Source organism: Lagenorhynchus albirostris, chromosome 1 (genome assembly GCF_949774975.1).
Source record: "Lagenorhynchus albirostris chromosome 1, mLagAlb1.1, whole genome shotgun sequence".
Classification (NCBI taxonomy): domain Eukaryota; kingdom Metazoa; phylum Chordata; class Mammalia; order Artiodactyla; family Delphinidae; genus Lagenorhynchus; species Lagenorhynchus albirostris.
Window position 1 is genome coordinate 12,283,357 of NC_083095.1, and position 27,330 is coordinate 12,310,686.

At 36.5% G+C, this 27,330-nt stretch overlaps 1 protein-coding gene across 1 annotated transcript in view; it reads left to right on the top strand.

Annotated features, from left to right (window-relative positions):
• TRIP11 (thyroid hormone receptor interactor 11) overlaps positions 1 to 27,330 on the top strand; it is a 66,140-nt gene that overhangs the window by 8,173 nt on the left and 30,637 nt on the right. The window contains exons 3-12 of the mRNA XM_060168084.1: positions 1,540 to 1,650; positions 4,619 to 4,897; positions 6,819 to 6,887; positions 8,737 to 8,902; positions 10,508 to 10,873; positions 13,597 to 13,637; positions 17,633 to 17,845; positions 18,743 to 21,766; positions 24,833 to 24,973; positions 25,559 to 25,752. Coding sequence (XP_060024067.1) covers positions 1,540 to 1,650; positions 4,619 to 4,897; positions 6,819 to 6,887; positions 8,737 to 8,902; positions 10,508 to 10,873; positions 13,597 to 13,637; positions 17,633 to 17,845; positions 18,743 to 21,766; positions 24,833 to 24,973; positions 25,559 to 25,752 — 4,604 coding nt within the window. The remainder of the gene's footprint in view (positions 1 to 1,539; positions 1,651 to 4,618; positions 4,898 to 6,818; positions 6,888 to 8,736; positions 8,903 to 10,507; positions 10,874 to 13,596; positions 13,638 to 17,632; positions 17,846 to 18,742; positions 21,767 to 24,832; positions 24,974 to 25,558; positions 25,753 to 27,330) is intronic.

Here is a 27,330-nt window from a genome sequence, read left to right on the forward strand (position 1 = left end):
TTCCTCTCTGTTCTTTGTGTGTGTTTATTCTTTTTTCCTTTCAGACCAGCCCCCTCTGCTTCATATTTCATATAATAGAAAATATGACCACGGACAACTCCTGGCATGTTTTGGGTCAGCCACATGAAGAGAATCTGTCCTTCATATGCTTTATCAACCTGACTCTTACATGACTAGAGAGATGAGGAAAGACAACCAATTAGTTATTGGCCAAATTGAAAGTTTTCCAGTTCTAGTTATTCATCAGCGTTAAACAAGTAGCCTTAGGTATTTTTATGTGAAAAAGCCTAGAGTGGTCTTTACGACTAGGTTTTGACTTTAGTATATTCTCTTGCTTCAGTTATGTATGGTATTTTCATGTGAACAGCTCACAGAAAATCGTGCAAATGCAGCCAGTACATTAGAAGGTAATTAGTTGTGTGACCATTGATCCTGTTTCTTATTCATATTTCTGCAGGATAACCAAGGTCTGTTAGATTTCTGGAGATAGACTCCCAAAACTAGAGTTTGTGTGTGTGATAATTTTTCCTTTATTTTACACCATTGATTTTCTCTGGGAATTCATTTAATCTCCCTGGTTCATAATTTTCACATATGTTGATGTAAGAAATTCCTAGAATCTAAGAAGAAAACAGATGACATCCTCAAAGTGAAAAAGTCTTCACCTTCTAGCGGGAGCTTTCTTTCCCACCATGAATCTCCTTATTCTCAGTTATCATTGTTAAACTCTGCTTGCAGATACATTAGTAGAATTCTTAGTATATTATTATCTGTAATAATTTGTAAATTCCTTTTTGCAGAAAGTTTTAGTGTCCGTTTCTCTTGCTCCATTATACCCTTATTCATTCAAATGTCAAAGGATGATATTAGGTTAATAATTTAATACTTAGGTACATAAAATTTAAGTAATTTTTTTCAGCATCTTAAAACAAAAGACTGTGATGTCCAGATTCATTGAATTATATTTAGAGTATTTTTTGTACTTCTAACTGTAGTTTTCCAAACTGAGTTCTATTAGTGGTTTTTAAAATGGATTTTTCAGAGGTGCCTCACTCAGGAGCCTAGGGTTCAGTCAGACAAGTAATGTCAGTTTTTGTCCTCCTACCTATACGTCAGCCATAAGTCTTTTTTAAAAAAGGTTTCTTTAAAAAACTTCTACTGTTCAGGGAGAAAACAAAAGTTTAAGCATGTACTCTAGGTCATTCATTTACCAGACACATTGCCTACTGTATGCTAGACACTGGGTGTACAAAGATGGGGGAAACACTGATCAGTGAGTTTTCCTTAGCAGAAAATCAAACTGATCAAGATTTTTAAAAAACTTTGGTTCAGAATTATGCATAATCTCTATAAACATGCTTATTGCACTTGTAACTTTAATTGAAATTGTGGTTTAAAGGTCAGAATTCTGAGACCTACTATAGTACATCTTTTTTGTGCATGAAGCAATATGTTTTTCATAATGCCCTGCACATAACTGTTACTAACATGTTTTACTTTTAGTCTTTTTGTTGAAAACACTTTTTTCATTGCTTCTAGAATGAGAGACTCAAAAAACTTTGTACTGATCTGGAAGAGAAGCATGAAGCATCAGAGCTTCAAATAAAGCAGCAGTCTATGAGTTATCGAAATCAACTGCAACAGAAAGAGGTAAAGGTTATTACAGTTACTTCATGTTTACTTCACTGTAATGTATTTAGGATGGTTTCTAAGAGTTATAATATAAATCAAGCTCTGTTTAGATCCATGAAAATATCAAAAGGGTGTTGAAATTAGTAATTTCCAACTCAGTATGATATCACTAATTTAACAAGAACTCTGAAAGCTTTTACGTTTATATTACATAAACTAACCTTTGTGGAGTTTAATTTCTACTTTCCAAAAGAAGAAAAGTCTTTGTGTACAATATCTTCAGGCATTTGTTGCTTATAATTTCTGATTTTATGAAACTTATTTCTCATCTATTTACCTAAATTTGTTTTAAATCATTGTGATTGTTAATAACATTTCTTTTTAAAAAAATGATTTTAACTACAAGTGTTAATATATGCTTACTAGTGTTTACTTGATTTTCCATGGAAAAACAGAATATTAGGTATTTTATAGTTGACTTATACTGTTCTATAATTTTTCCCCCTTTAGTTTGATAGAAATGGTTATTTTGGAAGTAGCTTATCTTTCCTTTGCAGTTTTGATAATATTATATAATTTAACCAGTGTTACTACAAATCCTTAAAATAATAGACTATGTCCCTAATGTTTCATTCTGTCGTTGAATTCTCTTTAGTGTTTAGTATGTAAGTGGAATTCAGTAAATGATTCTGTGGAATTGAGCCACAGAATTTCTTGTTTAATTATCCAGATCACTGGGGTGTTCTTCAGTTTGTTGATTAAATGTTCATTTCTACCATCACTTTATATTTGGGTTTTTAAAATTTAGATGCATTGATTTCAAGTTCTTTTAGTGACATACTAAGATGAAAAATAAACCACATTGAAGATAAATATAAACATTTAAAGAAGAACTTAAATTTCCAATCTGGAATTGATTTCATAAAATACAATAAAAATGAATAACTACAAAAATAAAATGAATGTAAAAAAGCACAGTTACAAGTTCAAATTAAAGTTAAAAGCCCACTTTTTTTTTGTAAAGATTCAAAAGATGTAAAATTACTCTGTCAACTTGCTTTACTTTTTTAAACTTTATTTATTTGTTTATTTTTGGCTGCGTTGGGTCTTCGTTGCTGCGCGCAGCCTTTTCTCTGGTTGCGGCGAGCGGGGGCTACTCTTTGTTGAGGTGCGCGAGCTTCTCATTGCGGTGGCTTCTTTTGTTGGGAGTACGGGTTCTAGGTGCACAGGCTTCAGTAGTTGTGGCTCACAGGGCTCGAGCCCGTGTCTCCTGCCTTGGCAGGTGGATTCTTAACCACTGCGTCACCTGGGAAGCCCCTGTCAACTTGCTTTAAAAGTCTTTAAGCCTTACTCTTTCAGTTTCTTTACTTATCTTGTCATGGACTGGTAGCAAACATTCATGGCATTGGTCCACAGACCACACTTTGAGCAGCACTGATTTACAGATACTCCAATAGAGCAGTAGCTGAATCACCCAGGGGTTTACAGCTGAATCATAAAAAATACACATTGTTAGGTCCTCTAGGAGATTCTGATTTAGCGTACTGGGAAGGGGCTCTGGTATTGGTATTTTTTGAAAATCCCATAGCTGATTCTGATGCTTACATCCTAGTTGAAAAAACTGCTGTGGAATAATCTGGCATTTTATTTTCTACTTCACTATGGATATTAGAGGGCAAATTAAGAATTCAAGTTTAGGAATACGTCTTTGTTAGTAGAGTTTGTACTTTTTAACTCTACAACTTGATATAAATGTCTGTTGTATAATGAGAACTTTCTTTGCATTATAGCTACATTTGAAAAGAATTGTTGATTTCAGTACTTTTTACTAGAATGAAAGATAATATATACTTTAGATCTGCTATTTTCTGAATCTATTTGTTGCTCTCGTTGTGATGTTCATACTGCCCAGAGATGCAATTTGCCTCATGTCATTTATGGGAAAATAAAATTTGTACATTATTGTAAATCTCCATTAGAGAAGGGGCTCTGATACGAAAAAATGTCTGTTTACTATGACATTTAACATAATTGTATTTGGTTTTTGTTTGTCTAATTGCTTGACATTAGAAATACTGTTACTTGCTGACTGTCTCCTCAGTATCAAATTTTCCTCCGTTGTGGCAGGTTGTCTTTTGGACTAGCTTGAGTATTTTACAGAAAGCTTATTTCAGTTTTCTCTAGCTTGCTTTTATGTTTTGAGTAATCTTTTACTTGGAATGGATGTGGCATTATGGTAAGTCCTATTTTTATAACTTCTTTTGGACATTGACTTGGTATTGCAAGCCTTCAGTCAAAACTCTACTCGGGGTTTCACGGTTTTTATACTGTTGTCTCCCTGAATAGAGTCAGATTTTCATGGGCCTTTCTTTGCCAAGGCTAAAGCCAAGGCCTCTTTCAGTGCATGATTTCCTTCTAAGGCTAATGGGCTATTAATCATAGGCTTACTGTGAAGATCGGATTAATAAATCAAAGCTTCCTTCTAGCTGTGTTGTGTAGACCAGTACAGAGTTACCTGATTCATGGTGCATTTTAAGCCTAAATCCAGCCATACATAATCAGTTACCAAAGACTCTTCCAACAGGTGTTCTAAGGAAGCTTACAGTGCATAGACTGTTGCAGCTTTTATTTTCTCATCTCTTGAGGCTTGATAATCACAAACAGAACCCTAAGAAATTGCATATATACTATACTACCTGGTATGTAGAAGGTGGTAAACTGATGTTTAACTGAGCATTTTATTGCTTTAGTTAATGTATGAGTGGAATTCTGTTGCTCATATTAATCGGAACATTATGCTCTATGGTAATCATGGTTTTGAAACAAAAATGTTATGTTGGGGTGTTATAGACAACTTGGATTCAGTTGATGGAGTACTGTCGTTGGGTAATCTTAAACTATTATAACTTTTAACATTATGAATGTATAAAAGGGTCAATATGGTTATTTTGAAGTACCTTCTCTAAAATATGGATTATAAATATAGGTAGAAATCAGCCATCTTAAAGCAAGACAGATCGCGCTGCAGGATCAGTTGCTGAAGCTACAGTCAGCTGCTCAGTCAGTGATTTCAGGAGCTGGTGGTGTACCAGCAACCGCTGCATCTCCTTCATTCAGTTACGGTTTAAGTCATCATGCTTCAGCGTTCCACGATGATGACATGGATTTTGGTGACATCATTTCATCACAACGAGAAATAAACAGATTGTCAAATGAAGTTTCAAGACTTGAGTCTGAAGTTGGCCACTGGAGGCATATTGCTCAGGTAGGTAGAATTTTCATGAGTTTTTGAAAACTGTGAGTGAGTAAAAGTAACGATGCTGTGTGTAGAAGTCTTGGTATCAGAAAGAACCCTGGACTAGGAAGTCAGAAACCTGTATTCTGATTCAGCCAGTGACTTTTTAAATGGTTTTAGTCAGGTCATCTTTCTCTCTCAGCCTCAGTTTCCCCTTCTGTACAATATTTGGAAGAAATTTCCAAAAAATTTAAAGCAAGAGAACCATGCTTTAAAATAAAATTAAAAGCTACAAGTCCAGCACTTAAAGGAGACAAAAATGGAGTTGCTGTGGTTGAACCAGCACCTCTTCCCCTGGAGTCCCTGAGACTTCTCTGGTGGAACCAAGACACCAGATTTGAAACTACTTGCTTAGATGTTGTCTGAGGTTCTTCTTTGCATTAATTATATGTAAAATGAAAAATCTGATAATTGGTATTATAAAACACATAAACTATTATGTGTTGTTGCTCACACATTAGAATAGAAATTAAGTCCTTCCTATTTTGGGCTGTAAACTTTCTTCCAAGGATCCCTTTTTTGTCTTCTTTATCAGATTTTATTTATTACTGAGGTTGCCAATACACACGAGACCTGAAATAAACTGGAACATTGTTCATATAGACTTTATTCCATCAGTGTGGAGAAAAATAAAGTACATAAGTAAAGAGATTATTTTCTATCTTTTTGTGAGTGTAATCTTGTTGTGTAAAGGAGAAATCCTCCCAATTAAAATGACCTCCTGGGCTTCCCTGGTGGCGCAGTGGTTGAGAGTCCACCTGCTGATGCAGGGGCCGCGGGTTTGTGCCCCGGTCCGGGAAGATCCCACATGCCGCAGAGCGGCTGGGCCCGTGAGTCATGGCCGCTGAGCCTGCGCGTCCGGAGCCTGTGCTCCGCAACGGGAAAGGCCACAACAGTGAGAGGCCCACGTACCGCAAAAAAAAAAAAAAAAAGATCTCCTTTCTTGTTGAGCCAAGAAAAATATTCTGTGGTGTTTTCCTTCTTATTTTGTAAAAGTATTGTCTTCCCTAATTAGTTAACAAACTCTTGAATGGTATCTTGTATTTATTGTGTATTAGTCACTATTGGACTAGGTTTTTTAAAGGGTGCTTGGCATTCTTTAATAAGAATTTGGGAAATAAATGCCCCCCATTTTTTCTTACTTGTTTTTTAAATTTTTGTTAATTGAAGTATAGTTGATTTATAATAGTTTCAGGTGTACAACACAGTGATTCAGTATTTTTATAGATTACACTCTGTTTAAAGTTATTATAAAATATTGGCTGTATTCCCTGTGCAAATGCCCCTTTTTAAAAAAACGTATCTTCTAATAAAGTTAGTTTCTGACTTTCTCTTTTTTTTTTTTACATCTTTATTGGAGTCTAATTGCTTTACAATGGTGTGTTAGTTTCTGCTTTGTAACAAAGTGAATCAGTTATACTTTACATATGTTCCCATATCTCTTCCCTCTTGCGTCTCCCTCCCTCCCACCCTCCCTATCCCACTCCTCTAGGTGGTCACAAAGCACCGAGCTGATCTCCCTGTGCTATGCCCTGTGCTATGTGGCTGCTTCCCACCAGCTATCTATTTTACGTTTGGTAGTGTATATATGTCCATGCCACTCTCTCGCTTTGTCACAGCTTACCCTTCCCCCTCCCCATATCCTCAAGTCCATTCTCTAGTAGGTCTGTGTCTTTATTCCTGTCTTACCCCTAGGTTCTTCATGACATTTTTTTTTTCTTAAATTCCATATATATGTGTTAGCATATGGTATTTGTCTTTCTCTTTCTGACTTACTTCACTCTGTATGACAGATTCTAGGTCTATCCACCTCATTACAAATAGCTCACTGACTTTCTCTTTTATAAGAAAATCAGTACAACTATTTTCTAATTGTGTTTTTCTGATCTAGACTTCTAAAGCACAAGGATCAGATACCTCTGATCAAAGTGAAATCTGCAAACTACAAAATATCATTAAGGTAAGGTGGATTGTTGGAACAGTGGCTGTTATACATCTAAAATTTGCTTATTAAAAGTATAAGCCTAGGGGCTTCCCTGGTGGTGCAGTGGTTAGGAATCCGCCTGCCAGTGCAGGGGACACAGGTTCGGGCCCTGGTCCGGGAAGATCCCACATGCCACAGAGCAACTAAGCCCGTGTGCCACAACTGCTGAGCCTGGACTCTAGAGCCCTTGAGCCACAACTACTGAAGCCCATGTGCCTAGAGCCCATGCTCCGCAACAAGAGAAGCCACCGCAATGAGAAGCCTGTGCACCTCAACAAAGAGTAGCCCCCGCTCGCTGCAACTAGAGAAAGCCCACGTGCAGCAACAAAGACCCAACACAGCCAAAAATAAATAAATTAAATAAATAAATTTTTAAAAAGTATAAGCCTAAATTAATAAAAGGCTCAGTTATAAAAGTATTTTATAGATTATGATATTCACTTTTTTTGCTGTTTTTATATCTTCTCCATTTTTTATGGCACCTTAAGTATATAATAATATCTCTCTTTCCAAAATCATTTGGTTTTGAATATTTATTAGATAGTTTATATTTCATAAGTTTCTATCTTCTATTGTATCTCGTAAAACAGTCTTTATTAAAACAATTCTAGGGTCACTGAAATATCAAGATACTGACAAAATACAATGTTAATATTATTTATTGTAAACAGTTATTTTCCCTTCATGGTGGAATTTTGCTAGTTTGTGTCAGTTATTTCCTTCCAGAGAAGTCTCAGTTACATATACTTAGCACGGCAGTGAATTGTTTTTAGTATGTAAATTATTGTTATGTTAGAATTTTTTGGTTTTTGGTTTTATTTTTATTACAATACCAGTGTGGATGGGTTCCTCATTCAGACCTGGCTTTGAATCCTGGCTGTACTAGTTACCAGCTGTGCTGCTTTGGGCGAGTTACTTAACCTTTACAAGCTTCTGTTTATCATCAGTGAAGTAGATATCATAATACCTCTCTTGTAGGATTGTTTTTGAGGTTTAAATGTAAACTTCCTTGTCAAGTACTGGCACATAAGTAAGTGTGTAGGACTAAAGAATAACTTTATTTCTCTTCTCAGGAAATAGAAGCTAATTTATTGATTAGGATTCTTGGCTACAAGCAACAAAAACGGTCTCTGGCTAAGTAAAGCATAAGAGGGTTTATTAGAAGGAGCCAGGTACTCTGTCCACAGGATTGAAGGAAAAATTGAGCATTTTGGCCTCAGGAAGGGTAGAAATTAGACCAGCATCAGAGATCTAGGTAGCGGGACACAGTGGATAGGCTCTCCAGGGTGCAGCTATTATAATGCTTCTGGTCTAACCAGTTTCCCTCTTTGAAAGACGCAGCTGAATATCCAGGTTCCTAGGAGAGAGATAGTGGTCTCAACTTGGGTAGCGAGATACCTTGGTTGACAGTTTAGGGGTCCTATCAAAACTGAGAGAAGGAAAGACTGAGCAAAAAGATAGGTATAATAGGACAACAGGAACAGATTGGCCAGAAGGTGGACACTGATATTGGTGGAATATGTCATTAGCAGAAGTTCATGGTCACAGATACTAAAGAGAAAAAGATATTTTTGCTTGCATTTTGTTTCAGTTGTTTATTGCTGGTGTTCCCTCATTAAAAGTAGAAAAATTGCTTTTAAGGCCCAAGAAAGGAAAGGGTGGGGTCTTTTAGAATTGTCCAGATTTGGGGCCTGTACTTAAATTTTTTCAGCCTGAGCATGTTCAGAGAATTATTTTTAATAATATGGACTTTTGGACAACAATGAAATAGTTTAGTTAAATTGATTTATTTTAAATATGGTTAACTTCGTTTTTATTTTTTAAGGAACTTAAACAGAACCGAAGTCAGGAAATTGACAACCATCAACATGAAATGTCAGTATTGCAGAATGCACATCAACAGAAATTGACAGAAATAACTCGTCGGCATCGAGAAGAATTAAGTGACTATGAAGAACGGATTGAAGAACTGGAAAATCTGTTACAAGAAGGTTATTAATTTTGTTAGTTTAGTGTATTAAATGACATAATTAAATGATAGACTTAGCTGATGTAAACTTGGTCAAAGTTCTAAGGAATGAGTAAATGACTGGTTCTGCTCATCTGCCAGAAATTTACAGCGGCACCACTATTGTCAAGATTCTGCAAAAATGGAAAAGTCCTTTTACCTTTGTGGTAAATAGTTATAATACAGAGATCTCTTTGCATTGTTTGGTGTGTTTTTACTTTATTTCAAACTCAGATACAAAGGCTTCTTAGTATTTGATTCAAGTAATATCTTTCCTTAACTATTTATTTAAAAATGTTTTGTGTATTACGGTAATTTAACTTTTTTTTAAAAAAAGACTTTATTTTTTTAGAGCAGTTTTAAATTTATAACAAAATTGAGGAGGTACAGAGATCTCCCTTATACCCCATTCCCCCACATGCATAGCCTCCCCCACTATCTACATCACTCATCAGAATAGTACATTTTTTTACCAAGGCACATCATAGTCACCCAAAGTCCATATTTATCTCAGAGTTTACGTTTAGTGTTGTACATTCTATGGATTTGGACAAATGTATATCATCATAATATCATACAGAGTATTTTCACTGCCCGAAAAAACCCTCTGTGCTCTGCCTATTCATTCCCCCCATCCCACCCTTAAAACCACTGATCTTTTTATTATCTTCATTGTTTTGCCTTTTCCAAAATTGTCATATACTTGGAACCATATAGTATGTAGCCTTTTCAGATGGACTTCTTTCACTTAGTAATATGCATTCAAGTTTCCTCCATGTTTTTTTTTAATTTATTTTTTATTGAGGTGTAGTTTTTTTTTTTAAATATTTATTTATTTTAGCTTAGTTGCACACACGGGATCTTTGTTGCAGCATGTGGACTCCTTAGTTGCGGCATGCATGTGGGATCTAGTTCCCCAACCAGGGATCGAACCTGGGCTCCCTGCATTAGGAGCACGGAGTCTTACCCACTGGACCACCAGGGAAGTCCCTATTGAGGTGTAGTTGATGTACAATATTATATAAGTTTCAGGTGTACACTTCCTCCATGTTTTTTCATGGCTTGATAGCTCATTTCTTTTTAAGCGCTGAATAATATTCCATTGTTTGGATGTGCCACAGTTTTTTTATCCATTCACCTACTGAAGGACATCTCAGTTGTTTCCAAGTTTTGGCAATTATGAATAAAGCTGCTATAAACATTCTTGTTCAGGTTTTTGTGTGGATTTGCTTCCTGCTCCTTTGGGTAAATACTAAGCAGTATGATTGCTGGATCATATGATAAGAGTATCATATTTGTTAATTTTGAAAGAAATCATTAAACTCTTCCAAACTGGCTGTATCATTTTGCATTCCCACCAGCAGTGAATGAAAGTTCCTGTTGCTCCACCTCCTTACCAGCATTTGGTGGTGTTAGTGTCTGGATTTTGGACATTCTAATGAGTAGTTTTATCTCACTGTTATTTTAGCTTTTCTTTTTAAGCCTTCCAAGTTCTGAAGTCTGTTAAATCTTCAGTTGTATACAGCAGGCTATTTGTCTCTTGGTACTTGACATTTGATGTGTCCCTGATTTTATGTTTATGTTCTAGGTGGCTCAGGAATTGCAGTAACTGATCACTCTAAAATCCATGAGATGCAAAAAACTATTCAAGTTCTACAAGCTGAAAAAGTAGAGTCTACAAAAAAAATTGAAGAACTTGAGAATAAAATAAAAGGCATAAATAAAAAATTATCTTCTGCAGAAAATGACAGAGGTGTTTTGAAGAAGGAACAAGAACGACTAAGTGTGGAAAACAGACAATTACTTGAAGAATGTGAAAGCTTGAAACTGGAATGTAGTAAATTGCAGCCTTATGCTGCGAAGCAAAGTGATACTGTGACAGAAAAGGAAATAATTCTTCCACACAGTTCTTCAGTAGAAGAAGAAGTGTTCAGATTGCAACAAGCACTGTCTGGTATAAAATGTTTGGAACTTATTTCTGATTGGTGTTTCATTTCATACTAGTTGTTTTCAGAGACAAACACTTGAATAATTGAACACTATGGAAATGACTATGTGGAATTTGAATAGAATTGCTTGCTCTGGATTCAGTGCCATAATTAATAGATCACAAATAGGATATTTCTACTAAAAGGGTTAAGAATCGGCTAGGTTTCTTTCAGCCTCCCTTCTTCATCCTTTAAGTATTTACATGGAACTCATTGACTTAGGATATGTAGATTTCTGAGAAATGTTTATGTAAACATTTGTTGCGAGGAGGTTACCAAGTACTTCCTGTAACTCGTTAGGGCCCAGACCCTCCAGTTAGAGAATGCAGTCTATCTTCTTCAAAAGTCTATATTACCTTTCAAAATGATCTGTACCTAAGCAGACCTAAGAATAATAAGAGCCGTAGGTCTTCCACCACTTACTATGCTCAAGATGATATTTAGTTACCGTACCAGTGTTGTAGCTTACAAAAAAAAAAAATATTGAATGAAATAGGCCTAACACCAGTATTTATTTATGCCAGGAAAACATAATGGGAGCTCTTCCACTGAAAAGATGCACTTTATTTTTCACTCTGTCCTCTTCTCACAATATGAACTTTCACTTTATGAACTCATTCCTGCTCTAGAGGTTTCTAGCCCTTATGTGCTTGTGATACCCCCTGCCTGCCCCTTCTGTGTTCCTTACTTAGTTGTTTATTGTGAGCTCCTGACCTGGAGTAAATTTAGAGTTAGGCTCAAAGTAGAGTGACCCTCTTCCTCCCCTCTTCCTTTCCCTACCTCGGTGATTGGTAGCATTTACCACTCTCCCAAAACAGAAAACTTGAAGTTATCACCTTGCAAGTCCTATAGGTTCTATTTCCTTGACTTCTCTCTGGCTCAGTGCTATTTCAGGATTGTGTCCCAGAGGAGCTCTAGGGTTTCTCATAGGTGCCTCAGTCTTGGGACTGCCATGAAGACAAAGGGAAGGCTGTGTGGTGGGGTTCTGGATGACTTTGTCATTTGGCTTCAGAGTAGCTCTGTTCTTCTCAAAATAAATTTATTTTCTTAATATATTGGGTGATCCATATGAGTTTATTTGCTTTAAAAACAAACCTGCTGCCCTAGTCCTTCCCCTTTTCTCCATTTCCACTGCCACTGAATAACTTCAGCCAATTATAATTTCTTTTTGCCTGTTTAACTATAGCAGTCTCTTAGTAGAGCAGAATAGCATAGTGGTTAAGAACATGACTAGGTTGGAATCCAGCTCCAGCACTAACTAACTGACCTTGGACAGTTAATTAACATCCCTATACTTTGGGTTTTTCATCTCTGTGGTTGGGATAATAATACTATCTCATTCGTGGTTGTAGTAGTAGGATTTTATGAGTTACTAGCTGCAAAGTTCTCTCTAGAACAGTGTCTAGCCCATAATAAGCATTATAAAAGTGTTACCTATTATTCTCTGGTGTCCATGATTCCTTCTTCAATCAATATGTTTTCTTTCTGCAGCCAGAATGATTTTTCAGAAACGTAAAGCAGGTCACTTCCCTGATTTTAGTACTTTGTGGCTCCCTGTGAATTTCAGGATACAGTCTAAACATCTTAGTTGGACATACGGTGTCTTTCATGATCTGGTCTCTGTCTACCTCTGCAGTTTCTTCCCATTTTCCTAACATTCTAAGCTTTAGCCGTGTTGAACTTTCTCTATAGCTCCTTAAAGCCAGCAATGTTGTCTCTAAGCTCTGTTGCCTTTGCATTTGTTGCTTTTTCTGTGTGGAGTGTCTCTGTTTTTTCCCCCCACTAACTCTTAGTATATTAAGCTTCAATAGAGGTGTTGCATCCACCGGGAGGTACCTAGCACTGCTGCTTCCCTGACCCCATTCACCCCACTCCCCCGGCCCTCCTAGTTTGGATGAGTTGTTTGGCCCTTTTGCTCTGGTAGCACCTGTGCTCCCAAATCACACTGTACTGTTCTCATGTGTTTCCTTTTTTATCTTCCCCTCTAAATTGTAAGCTTCTTGAGAGCAAGCATGGACTAAATTTTTCCATCTTGTTTAGCAACTCACAATATTTCTTGAGTGAACATGGAATGAATTACTTCAGCTGAACTCATGGTATTTTGTCTTTGTGTTCTTCTTCTAGAACTACTTCTATTTGTGGATCTGTCTCTAATACCAGATTGAATGGTCTTTTTATTAGTAGTCATGTCTAAGTCACTTTAGAAAATTGAGAGATTATTTTATTATTGTGGTATAACATACATATAGCATATTGGGGTGTAACATACCAATATGTGGTATAACATATTGTGGTATAATATACATTGTTTTTTCTTTTTCCTAATCTTAGTCCTTATACTATTTCCTGATACACAGACTAATCAGCTCATTTTGAAATGCAGTTGTTGTTAATGTTTTTATCCAGGCAAGAACTTATGACTCATCCAGAATACAGTTATAAATTCTTTCTTATACTAGTCCATAGAATTGGATTTTAACATAGTTTCTGACTGACATTTATATTATGACTTCTTCAGTATAGTCAAAATAGAAATACAAAATAGCAAAAATACATTTCACTGTTAGGGCTTGCTAATTATGCTTATAAATAACATTTTAATTGGATTTCATTTGTGAATTTAGTATAGGAGATAATTACTAAGTTATTTTAAAGAATTTTAATGTCAGATCCATTGTTGTTTTTACAGATGCTGAAAATGAAATAAAGAGACTGAGTAATTTAAACCAGGTAAACTAATTTTTAAGAGAGAAGGCTTTTGTCTTCGGTTTACCAAGAAAAAGGATTTTGGTTATTTATAATTACTTATTTTGTGTTTTTTACAATTCATGTGAACTTACCCAAGGAACTTTCATCTTAGTAATTTTATGTTTGCTGATTAGTAACAGAATCTTTTTGCATCATAAATTGATATAATTTTAAAAGTACATAATTGAAAAATGCAAGTATATTTCTTTGAAGGTTAATTTGACAAATGATACGTATGTGTAGACAGTGGAAGCAGATCCTCTACCAAAGTGAGGAATGCATTTTGATTTCCCTTAAAGAATTCAAGGAGTTTCTTTTTTTATTTTTTAAATGATTACAAGTTATTTTGTAAATATATTTACATATTTTTTCAAATATAATAAAGAAATCCTCTTTAAGAATGTCTATAAAATGATTGTTTTTAGATGGTCCAGTGTTTTATGCTTATAATTTTTATATATCACTGAAGAGTAGAAATGCACAATTGTATAGCTTGCCTGCTTTTTTGTAAACTTTAAATTTCTTGTTATTTGAAAACACAGTGTTTTAACATTTTTATAGGATAACAATCTTGCTGAAGACAATCTGAAACTTAAAACGCATGTCCAAGTTTTAGAAAAAGAGAATTCATTACTGAATCAAGAAAAGGTGGGTACAATAAATATGGAGGCAGAATTAAAATTGTAGGTCATAGCTAAGGGCCAGTTTATATCAAAATGGAATATTTATTTCTTGAGAGTCCTGAGGATAAAGCTGATCTCATTGATGCTGGTCAGGCCAGGTTGAAGTACCTGGGCAAGGTTCAGAGTATGAGAGGCTGGGCAGAGTTTACGTTTAAAGATAAGCCAGTAGGCATACAGATATGAGCAGAAAAGATAGGTAATAGCTCTGTTTTGGTTTCAGATGAGGTCCTATCAGCAGCAACATACACAGGTGGGTCGGGAGTCTGGAGTGGCATACTGTAGTAACTATGCACTACTTATATGCCCCAGAATATGTCGGGTGTAATGGACAGGAATTTCTTAATGGTGAGAGGTAAAGAGGGACATTCTCAGTGGTAGAAATATGTATACTAGTAGCAAGGATGGAATAAGATTCTGTAATGCAATGTTGGAAATGGGGAAAGATATTTTTATGTTTGTACCATTTAGGGGGTAAGTCCTTGGTTAAGGCAGCTTCTTAAATATAGAACAGTTGTAAGCTGGTGTTATTTATTATTATTACAGGCCAGTGTCTCAACTCAATTTAAAATCTTAATTTTTAAAAAAGTAACACATATTTCCTGATGTATATATTCAGTAATGCATCCTGAAAAACTTCAGACAGTACAAATATAGTATCCTTCACACTTCTGTTGGTTGGTCTCTTCCTCAGACGTGTTCTTGCTTACCAGTTTCTTGTGTATCTTTCCAGACTATATCTATGCATATATGATTTTATATATATAAATATCTTTAAAAAATACAAATATTAGCATACTATATATACTGTTCATACATACCTTAATATTATATTTTCAGTATCCTTGCACACTAGTATAGAGGCAGTGTTTCTCAAAGGGGCACTATTGGCATTCAGGTGGGAGAATTCTTAGTTGTGTCCTCTGCATTGTAGGTTCCTTGCCCCACTTTTTCTACCCACTAAATGCCAGTAGTGTCTCCCAGTCATTTTTAAATTACTATATTATATGTTTCCTCTGTTCTTTTCTGCTTCGACTGCATTCTGCTTATTCAGTTATTCCTTTCTCTAACTGGTCTAAGTGTATTTTGTAGTTTGCAAATCTCTGCATGTATTCTGATAGGGCCTGTAACCTCCTCATGATAATTTTGGATTCTGCAGCTATTCCCGATTAGCTGTTTCGCCTTTCTTTTGATGTTAGGTAATCCATTGCAACTCTTGCTTGAATTGTGTTTGCTATGGGTCTGCTCACTGGTTAAGAATGCCAAAAATACCTGCAAGGTCATGTGCATTCTTTTTTTTTTTAAATATTTTATTTTATTTATTTATTTATTTATTTGCCTGCGTTGGGTCTTTGTTGCTGTGCACGGGCTTTCTCTAGTTGTGGCGAGCGGGGGCTACTCTTGGTTGCCGTGCACGGGCTTCTCGTTGCGGTGGCTTCTCTTGTTGAGGAGCACGGGCTGTAGGTGCTCAGGCTTCAGTAGTTGTGACTCTTGCGCTCAGTAGTTGCGGCTTGTGGGCTCAAGAGCACAGGCTCAGTAGTTGTGGTGCACAGGCTTAGTTGCTCCATGGCATGTGGGATCTTCCCGGATCAGGGATTGAACCCGTGTCCCCTGTATCGGCAGGCAGATTCTTAACCACTGCGCCACCAGGGAAGTCCTGGTCATGTGTATTCTTAAGATCCACATGACAAAAAATTTTGTGGTTCTCTTCTTAGAATTTTATTTTTTTATTTGTTTATTTTTGGCCACGCTCCACGGCATGTGGGATCTTAGTTCCCTGAGCAGGGATGGAACTTGCACCGCCTGCAGAGGGAGCGCAGTCTTAACCACTGGACCACCAGGGAAGTCCCTTTTGTGGTTCTCTTTTTTTTTTAATTTTTAAAAATTATTTATTTATTTATTTATTTGGTTGTGCCAGGTCTTAGTTGCAGCAGGCGGGCTCCTTAGTTGTGGCATGTGAACTCTTAGTTGCGGCATGCATGTGGGATCTAGTTTCCTGACCAGGGATCAAACCTGGGCCCCTGGCATTGGGAGCAAGGAGTCTTAACCACTGCGTCACCAGGGAAGTCCCTGTGGTTCTCTTACTTGAACAGATAACTCTAGAAAGGCATAAGAGAATGATATTTCCATCTTTCGTTTGCGGTTCAGAATAAACTTTTGAATTGGAAGAGAATGAGAATTGTAAGGCAGATGTTCTAATATAGTTTTCATTGGTCTCTTTTGTAAGGTATATATTAGACTACTTATGAAAATTTGAGATTCTTATTTACTTTAAAGTAGATTCCATAGAAGTTTGCTTTTAAAATCTCTGTCGGGCTTCCCTGGTGGCGCACTGGTTGGGAGTCCGCCTGCCGATGCGGGGGACACGGGTTCGTGCCCTGGTCTGGGAAGATCCCACATGCCGCAGAGCGGCTGGGCCTGTGGGCCATGGCCGCTGAGCCTGCGAGTCCAAAAAATCTCTGTCAATGAAAGATGTCTTTACAGTGATAGAGGGTTTATCACAACCATCATAGTGATAGAGGTTGAAATAATGTTGAAGCATAGAGAACTGTCCCATGTCTGAGATTTTGGAGGAAAAGCATTAAATACAAATAGAACATAGAATGTGCTTTAAAAAATCACATACAGGTGTATCTTTAGGAATGTTAGGTCTGAGAGAGGGGAACCTAGTCTGTGCTTAGGTTAGAAGGTAAAGGAAGGAAAGGAGGGTTCTTTCTTGGGTCAAGAAAAGGTTTCATGTTCTGACAAGCCAGTTATAAGGGAAATTACTTTTATGAGGGAGAAGAAGCCTTTTATTTTCTAATTAGAGAGGACAAACTTCAGAGCAAATGGATATGGATAGCTTACATTTTTGCCTGGGGCTGTTGGTGGTGATGTTAGGGATGGAAGTGAAGGGAGCTGGAAGGCTCGGGATGTTTTGAAAATTATGTGTGTTGTGTGGGGGAAGGAGGAGATGGAAGGGAAGCAGCAGTGGGAGTGGGAGTGGGAAGGCTCTCAAATGGGAAAGTTTTTGTGTAAAGAAGTTGGAGCTAGAGGACAGACTTACAGTTGTTGCATCTTGTCTAGGACTATAGAAATGTTTTACTTGAAGCTGCAAATAAAATTGTACATGAATGAAGGCTGTGGCTTGTTCAATTTTATGTATTATTGCTGAGGTATTCTTCAATAATGTTTCCAACACAGAGCATCTAAAAATACATTCCCAAGTTTTGCTTATATATGTATATTTTTAAACTTTTGGTGTCTCTTCTTCCAATTGATAGTATGTGTTGTTTTTTTCCCCTTTTTTCATTTAAGGAAGAACTGCAAATATCACTTTCAAAATTGAACAATGAATATGAAGTAATTAAAAGTACAGCTGCAAGGGACATGGATTTGGATTCAGAATTATGTGATTTAAGACGTAATTTGGAGGCAAAGGAACAAGAACTCAATCAGAGCATTACTGAAAAGGAAATACTAATAGCTGAGTTAGAAGAATTGGATAAACAGAACCAAGAGGCTACAAAGGTAACAATATATTAAATTATATTTTATGATATATATATATATTTAAATTTATTTTATTTATTTTATTTTTGGCTGCGTTGTGTCTTCATTGCTGCCCACAGGCTTTCTCTAGTTGCAGCGAGCAGGCTTCTCATTGTGGTGGCTTCTCTTGTTGCGGAGCACGGGCTATAGGTGCACAGGCTTCAGTTGTGGTGCGCGGGCTCAGTAGTTGTGGTGCACAGGCTTAGTTGCTCTGCGGCATGTGGGATCTTCCCGGACCAGGGCTCGAACCTGTGTCCCCTGCATTGGGAGGCGGATTCTCAACCACTGCGCCACCAGGGAAGCCCTGTTTTATGATATATTAAAGACAGTGCAGCAGCATGTTCTACTCAGTAGACTGAACACTGGATTAATAAGCAAAACTGGCGTGATTTAATTTCGGTGATTTAATCAATATTTTAGTTAATTGATGCTCAAGTTGTAGAGGTTGGCAAACTTTTTTTGTAAAGTGTTAGATAGTAAATATCTTTGGCTTTGCAGGCCATGTAGTTGCAGTTGCAGCTACTCAGCTCTGCTGTTGTCATATGTAAACGAACGAGCCTGGCTCTGTTCCAGTAAGAATTTACTTACAAAAACAGGTGCAGGTGTTATTTGGCCCATGGGCTGTAGCTTGTTGTCTCCCTGCTTCAGTGTTTATTTGCTTTTAAGTTCTAATCTCTAAAACAATTAAATAGATTTGCTGTAAGATAATTAGTAAATAATTTTGTTGGGAATTTTTAAAAAGTTCCCAACAAAATTAGAAGGATTAGAAATGTCTGAGGATTATTCTTGTATTATGTGTGATATTTTATAAAGTTTCCTTTAGGTACTAAAATGAGAGAATGTTTTAAAGTTCATGCAAATTAATTTTTCTTTCAGCACATGATTTTGATCAAAGATCAGCTATCAAAACAAGAAAACGAGGGAGATAATGTCATCAGTAAACTGAAAAAAGATCTAAATGATGAAAAAAAGAGAGTTCATCAACTTGAAAATGATAAAATGAACATTACTAAAGAGTTAGACGTGCAGAAAGAAAAGTTAATTCAGAGTGAACTGGTACTAAGTGATTTACATTTAACCAAGCAGAAGCTTGAGGATAAAGTAGCAGATTTAGTAGATCAGCTAAATAAATTGCACACAAAAAATTTAAACATCCAGAAGGAGAACTTTGAACTTCAGGAACATATTAAACAAAAGGAGGAGGAGCTCTCTAGAGTCAGGGATGAGTTAATAACGCAGTCTCTTAATCGAGACTCTAACAGTAATTTTAAGGATGACTTACTTAACGAAAGGGAAGCCGAGGTGAGAAACTTAAGGCAAAATCTTTCAGAAATAGAACAGCTCAATGAAAATTTAAAGAAAGTTGCTTTTGATCTCAAAATGGAAAATGAAAAGTTGAATTTAGCATGTGAAAATGTAAGACATCAGTTGGAAGAGTCTATTGCTGGTAACAATCAGATTTCTCAGGAAAAAAACGCTATTGTGGAGGCTCTAAAAATCGAGAAGGAACAGTTAGAAGGAGAATTGTGTCAGGCTGAAAAGAGGCTGTTGGAAGAAGCAAACAAGTATGAGCAAACCGTGGAAGAACTGTCCAATGCACGTAATTTGAGTATCTCTGCTTTACAGCTGGACCATGAGCGTTTAATTAAACTCAGTCAAGAGAAAGACTTTGAAATAGCAGAACTCAGAAAGAATATCAAGCAGATGGATACTGATCATAAGGAAACGAAGAAAATTTTGTCATCTAGCTTAGAAGAGCAGAAGCAATTGACCCAACTTGTAAATGAGAACGAAATTTTTATTGAAAAACTTAAAGAAAGAAGTTCAGAGCTTCAGGAGGAATTAGATAAATATACTCAGGCCTTAAGAAAAAATGAAATTTTAAGGCAAACCATAGAGGAAAAAGACAGAAGTCTTGGATCCATGAAAGAAGAAAACAATCATCTGAAAGAAGAGTTGGAACGACTCAGGGAACAGCAGAGTCGAGCTGCACCTGTGGCTGAGCCTAAAACCCTTGATAGTATTACAGAACTAGAATCTGAGGTGAATCAGCTGAATATATTAAAGGATAATCTTAAAGAGGAAATAAAACATCATCAAAAGGTAATTGAAGATCAAAACCAGAGTAAAATACAGCTGCTTCAGTCTTTACAGGAGCAGAAGAAGGAAATGGATGAGTTTAGATACCAGCATGAGCAAATGAACGCCACACACAGCCAGCTCTTTTTAGAGAAAGATGAGGAAATTAAGAATTTGCAAAAAACAATTGAACAAATCAAAACCCAGTTGCAGGAAGAAAGACAGGACGTTCAAACAGAGAATTCTGTTATTTTTCAAGAAACAAAAGTTCAGGGCCTTAATATAGAAAATGGAAGTGAAAAGCATGATTTATCTAAAGCTGAAACCGAAAGATTAGTAAAAGGAATAAAAGAACGAGAATTGGAGATTAAGCTTCTAAATGAAAAGAATATATCTCTAACTAAACAGATTGATCAGCTTTCCAGAGATGAGGTTGGTAAACTAACTCAGATTATCCAGCAGAAAGATTTGGAGATACAAGCTCTTCATGCTCGAATTACTACAGCTTCCTACCCCCAGGATGTTGTTTACCTTCAACAGCAGCTGCAGGCCTATGCTATGGAACGAGAACAGGTACTAGCTGTTTTGAGTGAGAAGACTAGGGAGAATAGCCATCTAAAAACAGAATATCACAAGATGATGGATATAGTTGCTGCAAAAGAAACAGCTCTCAATAAGCTGCAAGATGAAAATAAAAAATTGTCCACGAGGTTTGAAAATAGTGGCCAAGATATGTTTAGAGAAACTATTCAGAATTTATCACGTATCATTCGAGAAAAAGACATTGAAATAGATGCATTAAGTCAGAAATGTCAGACCTTATTGACAGTTTTACAAACATCCAACACTGAAAATGAGGTTGGAGGTGTTAATAGTAATCAGTTCGAGGAGCTTCTACAGGAACGCGATAAGTTAAAACAACAAGTAAAGAAAATGGAAGAGTGGAAACAGCAGGTAATGACTACAGTACAAAATATGCAACACGAGTCAGCCCAGCTCCAGGAGGAGCTTCATCAGCTTCAGGCACAAGTTCTGGTTGACAGTGATAACAACTCTAAATTGCAAGTGAACTATACTGGCCTGATCCAAAGTTATGAGCAGAATGAAACCAAACTCAAAAATTTTGGGCAGGAATTAGCACAAGTTCAGCACAGCATAGGGCAGCTTTGCAATACCAAGGATCTTCTTTTAGGAAAACTTGATATTATTTCACCTCAGCTCTCTTCTGGATCGTCGCTTACTTCCCAGTCAGCAGAGTCTCTTAGAACAATTAAGTCTGATGTATTGAGTGAGTCTTCTAAACAAGAAGTAGAAGAGCTAAGAAAATCACTGCAGGAAAAAGATGCAACAATTAGAACTCTCCAGGAAAATAATCACAGATTGTCTGATTCGATTGCTGCTTCCTCAGAGCTAGAAAGAAAAGAACACGAACAAACTGATTCAGAAATTAAGCAGCTCAAGGAGAAACAAGATACCTTACAAAGGTCGCTTAAGGAAAAAGACCTCTTAATCAAAGCCAAAAGTGATCAGTTACTTGCTTTGAATGAAAATTTCACTAACAAGGTGAATGAAAATGAACTTTTGAGGCAGGCAGTAACAAACCTGAAGGAGAGAACATTAATCTTAGAAATGGACATTTGTAAACTAAAGGGGGAAAATGAAAAAATAATAGAAACATCCAGGGGAAAGGAAACAGAATATCAAGCATTACAGGAGACTAATACGAAGTTTTCTATGATGCTTCGAGAAAAAGAGTTTGAATGCCATTCATTGAAGGAGAAGGCTCTGGCTTTTGAGCATCTACTGAAAGAAAAAGAGCAGGTATGTTCTGGATGGCGTGTTGTGGAGGGAAGTTTGGGGTGGAGGAGATTTTTTAGTGTGCTACTTTATTGATATTCTTTGAAGGGGAAGATGCATTTGTTCATTTAGAAATATTTATTTCAAGGTATTGTGATTCATTCAAAATAAATTTTCCTCAGAGGCATCTGCAAGTTTCTCCCCCAAATTACTAGATATTTCCAAATATTTTTAGTTCTAGATTAATTTTTTTACAGTCTAAGTAGAAAAAGTTTAGAAGCAGTTAATGTTTTTCTTTAGAAAATAGAAATGTGATATAAGAACTCTGAGGTTACTGCAGTTTAATCACATTTTAGGCATATTTCAGTAACTGCTGGTTTTAGAGGTTCTTATATATAAAGGGGAGCTCTGTGAAATACATGCTACATCTTTGACAATGATCTGAAGTACGAAATACATTTTACATTGTGACACAATAAGCACTTGTGTGTGTGTGTGTGTGTGTGTGTGTGTAAAACTGAAACAAAAGTTTCAGGAATCAGAAATTACCCTTACTACATGTGATGCTCTCTTAAAAGAAGGAAGTGCTGGGTGACCCATTAAATTGATTTTTATGAATCATTCACAGCCTGGTATTTGAAAAGCGTTAGCTATGAATAGTACTTTTCACATAAGTAGACTCAATAAATATTCTAATCCCAGTTGTGTCATTGTGTGACTTTGGGTGTGTTTTGACTTCATTGGTTTGTTTATTCACCCATAAAAAGGAAGGTTGTATTGGTTAAAAGTGTCAGTAGTTTTGATATATTTAAATGTTTACATTCAGTTGATATTTGATTTTGATAAGAATGTTTTGAAGACCCAGTACATCATGCTGTGATCAAAGCTATGGGCTCTTTTGATGTAGTGCCTTTTTACTCTTATTTCTATACTTTTAGTGGTGGAAATTTAGCAAAGAAATGAGGCAGAACAATGGAATGTTAAACAACTGCTTCTTTTCTTTTCTTTTTTTTTTTTTGTGGTATGCGGGCCTCTCACTGTTGTGGCCTCTCCCGCTGCGGAGCACAGACTCCGGACGCACAGGCTCAGCGGCCATGGCTCACGGGCCCAGCCGCTCCGCGGCATGTGGGATCTTCCCAGACCAGGGCATGAACCTGTGTCCCCTGCATCGGCAGGCGGACTCTCAACCACTGCGCCACCAGGGAAGCCCCAACAACTGCTTCTTGAGGGTTTACATGCTGCGGGGCACGAGTTACAAAATGATTTAACTTCTTTTGCCAATTAAATTCTATTTTAAAAGTCTCGGATTAAAGTTTGTGAATGCTTGATGTAGTTTTCGCTTGATAAGAAAAGTCTTGCCTCATTTTCCCCTTCTTTGTCATCTGATTAAATAGGTACACTGATGTATTGAGTTGTGCTCCTCCTTTCAGGAATAGCTTCTTAGCTTCTTATGGTACTGATATATATTCAGTATGAAAAAGACTGGTAGAGGGTAGAAGCTTTCTATTGCTCACTAGCCAAAATTGGGTGTAGCATCTTAGGGCTTGTAAGAGTATAATGGAGGAGAGGAGGACAATAAAGTATTCTTTTTATATGTTTTTTCCTATTCTAGTTTTAGCATCTTGTACAGTCTAATTCTATTTCATTGACATTTATAGATCCAAAGTGTGCAGATTTAATTAAGGCTCACCTACCTTTCAGGAAGCTTTCCTAAGTTAGTTAAGTTGTACTTAAGTATTGTATTACTTGAGGGTAATTGGCATAAACTAATTGATTTCTTATAATATTCTATATAATTGAAGAATACCTTTATTTTGAATATAACAGCATTTTTCTTTAGGGAGACAGGAGTGTTCTCAACAGGAGATCTTCAGCTCTTTATTTGTCAAGCATTTCTCTGATATGAAAAAAATGTTTAACTGAAAAACTGTTTGGATGATATTGGCCTTCTTTTCCAGGAGGGGGTGTTGAGATAAAAGGAACAGATGGTTTTATGTTTTGGTTTCAATGATTTGTCCTGGGGGACGTGTTATATATTCTTAAAGAAATGGAAAGTTTACATGAAAATGTAAAAATGATACCAATCTATAAATAGATTCAGACGATACGCACTTCTCAAACACAGAAAAGAATTGGCTGTAAACAGTCTGACACTTTTTTGTGCTTTTTAGAATTCTAGCTGTCATCTTAAATTCATGGCCCTACTTCTGCAATGAAAGGTTATCTTTTTTTTCCTGCCGGCTTTAATATATTGTTCTTGCATGGAAGGCATTCAGGAATAAATTTTCCTAACAGTCTTAGAAAGATAACATTCCAGAGTTGCTTTCATTAAATTGTTGCCAAAATGTTCTTTTAAAATAGGCTGTGCATGTGAAATGACTTTCCTTTTTCTCCTGTGACAGCAACTCCACACTGTTACTTTCCCTAACAACAGTTGCATATGCCTGATGAATAGACACACACACACACACTCTCTCTCTCTCTCTCATTCTCTCTCTCTCTCTCTCTCCCCCCCTCCCTCCCTCCCTCTCTCCCCCCTCCCCCTCCCTCTCCCTCTCTCCCTCTCTCCCTCTCTCCCTGTCTCTCTCTCTCTCTCTCTTACTTTTGGGTGATTTGGGGGTTTGTGTATGCTTTGTTGTGTAGGGTAAGTTTGAAGAGATTGTGTCTTTTGAGTTCTTCTTAAAGCATTTTAAATAAACTTTTCCTTTACGAATACTTTCAGATTATTAGAAAAGCTGGAAAGATAGTACAGCATTCCCATATACCTCACACCCTGTTTCCCTTTTAACATCTATGTTACTATGGTACATTGGCAACAACTAATGAACCTTTATAGATACATTAATAGTTTCTTTGAATTATCTTAATTTTTTAGCAGATGTCCTTTTCTTGTTCCGTGGTCCCATCCAGGATACATTATAGTTAGTTGTCATTGTCTCTTTAGGCTCCTTTAGACTGTGATGGTTTCTCAGACTTTCCTTGTTTTGGATGACTTTGACATAGTTAACTGAATTTTTAAATTATTTAATGAAGAAATGTCTTTTTTTAAATGTGTCTTTCTTTAAAGCTAAAGTTATTTCTTTCCGAAAGGGCAAGACTGGGGAGTTAAATCAACTTTTAAATGCAGTTAAGTCAATGCAGGAGAAGACAGTTATCTTTCAGCAGGAGAGAGATCAAGTCATGTTGGCCCTGAAACAGAAACAAATGGAAAACACTGCTGTACAGAATGAGGTATACTTTCACTTTAAAGAAATAGTGATTCAAACACTTAAGTCTAATAACTCTTAAATAAGAAAACTATAAAGATTATCAATTAAAATGAATTTCTCTTAGGTGATTTTTTTCTTAGTCTTACTCTGATGCGCTTTAGTAGGATTTTGATCTCCCAAAGTGCGTTCTGTTTCAGTTTTCAAGCAAAAACCATGATCTAATCATTATGTTTTATACCTGAAATTAAATTATACCTCAAGAAAAGAAAAAGATGGCATATCTTGGATATAAGAAAAATTTCCTACCCACAAAGTATGAAAAAAATGAGATTTACTGAAAAAGTGGCCTGTCACAAAAAGCCTAGTACTTTGTACAATTATTATAGCCACAGGGAATGAGATCTTACAAAGTAAACCTTCCAAATGAATATTTAAGATGATTTCAGGAGCCTTTTCTCTTAGCATAAATATATCTTAGAGTATGAGAAATTAATATACAATTAATACACTTCAATAATGGGGAAAGACTTGATAACAGAGTGGCTTGTAGGAGGGAAAAGGGGGAGCATTTTATGGAAGAAAAATAAAAGAAATATCCTCTACCTAGGTTCAACATTTACGTGACAAAGAATTACGCTTAAACCAGGAGCTAGAGAGATTGCGTAACCATCTTTTAGAATCAGAAGATTCTTACACCCGTGAAGTTTTGGCTGCAGAAGATAGAGAGGCTAAGCTAAGAAAGAAAGTAACAGTACTGGAGGAAAAGCTAGTTTCATCCTCTAATGCAATGGAAAATGCAAGGTAACTTTTTCTTTTTTCTTTTTCTTTTTTTTTTTAGTATTAGCGTTAATTAAATACTTCCTGAGTGTCAGACTCAGAATTGTTCATATGCTACCTTATTTTATTCTCACAAAATTCATTATCTCCATTTTATAGACTAAGAAACTAAGGGTAAAGAGGTTTAATAACCTTCCCAAGGTCAGGCACACAAAGTGCACATGTAGGTTTCACACTTGGGTTTGTAACCCTTATCCAGATCTGGCATTCAAACTGAGGTTTCTCCAGATCTTAATTGTTATCCTAGATAATTGCTTCTCATCATTTTAGGAGGCTAGACTTAAATTCTTACTGATTTAATTAGCGTTGCCAGGTTCCCCAAGAACTAATTTAATTTATGTGATTTAATTTTTAATCAAGTGATATAAGGTTGAACAAAGTTTGGATATTATAAAGGAGAGAGTAAAGGAAGTAGCAAGGGAAAGGCCTAGGTCAATGTGAATTAACTCTTGGCTTGTTAGAACTTTTGAGTGACCAGGTCCCTGCTTATATATTTTTAAATTTTATTTCTCTCAATAAAATGTGTTGTTGTTTTTTTTCTTATTACAAAAACATATTTTCCACTTCAGGAAACTCACATAAACCAAAAGAACATAAAGCCACAGACTCTCTCATCCAGAGATAATCTTTTTTTGTGCCTTTGTATGCTTCTGTATATGTGTGTATATATTACATATTATTTTCTTAAAGCAAAATTGAGATCATACTATTTATGCTGTTTTGTAACCTGCTTCTATCAGTTAATAATATGAATATGAGTACACATTAAGCCATATGTTCCTGCAATATCATTTGTGGCTGCATAGTATACCATTATTTGGATTTGCCATAATTTCTTTAACCCACTCATTTATTATTGGACATTTAGAGTGTTTGAACTTTTCAGAATTACTAAGAGTGCTGTTTTGTTTTTTATATAAGTTTTATTTTTGGCTGCATTGGGTCTTCGTTGCTGAGAGCGGGCTTTCTCTAGTTGTGGCGAGCGGGGGCTACTCTCTAGTTGTGGCGAGCAGTGCACAGGCTTCTCACTGCGGTGGCTTCTCTTGTTGTAGAGCACGGGCTCTAGGCACGCGGGCTTCAGTAGTTGTGGCACGCATGCTCAGTAGCTGTGGCTCGTGGGCTCTAGAGCGCAGGCTCAGTAGTTGTAGCGCACGGGCTTAGTTGCTCCGTGGCATGTGGGATCCTCCTGGACCAGGGCTCAAACCTGTGTCCCCTGCATTGTCAGGCAGATTCTTAAGCACTGCGCCACCGGGGAAGCCCAAGAGTGCTGTTCTGATAACCCAAAATAGGTATTTTTGTGTTGATGACAGATTATTTCCTTAGTGTAAATTTTGAGAAATGGAAATTCTGATTGAAAGGCTGTTTTTAAAACGTTTGAAATGTACTGCCAAATAATCTTCCCAAAAAATCATGTCCATTTATCTTCCCATTAGTTGTATGTGCATCTTTTTATCTTTTTACTTTTTACTGTATGGTGCTGAGGGAAATATAAGGATATAGTAGATATTATCTCTGCAAAGAGATTATAGGCCAGTAGAGATA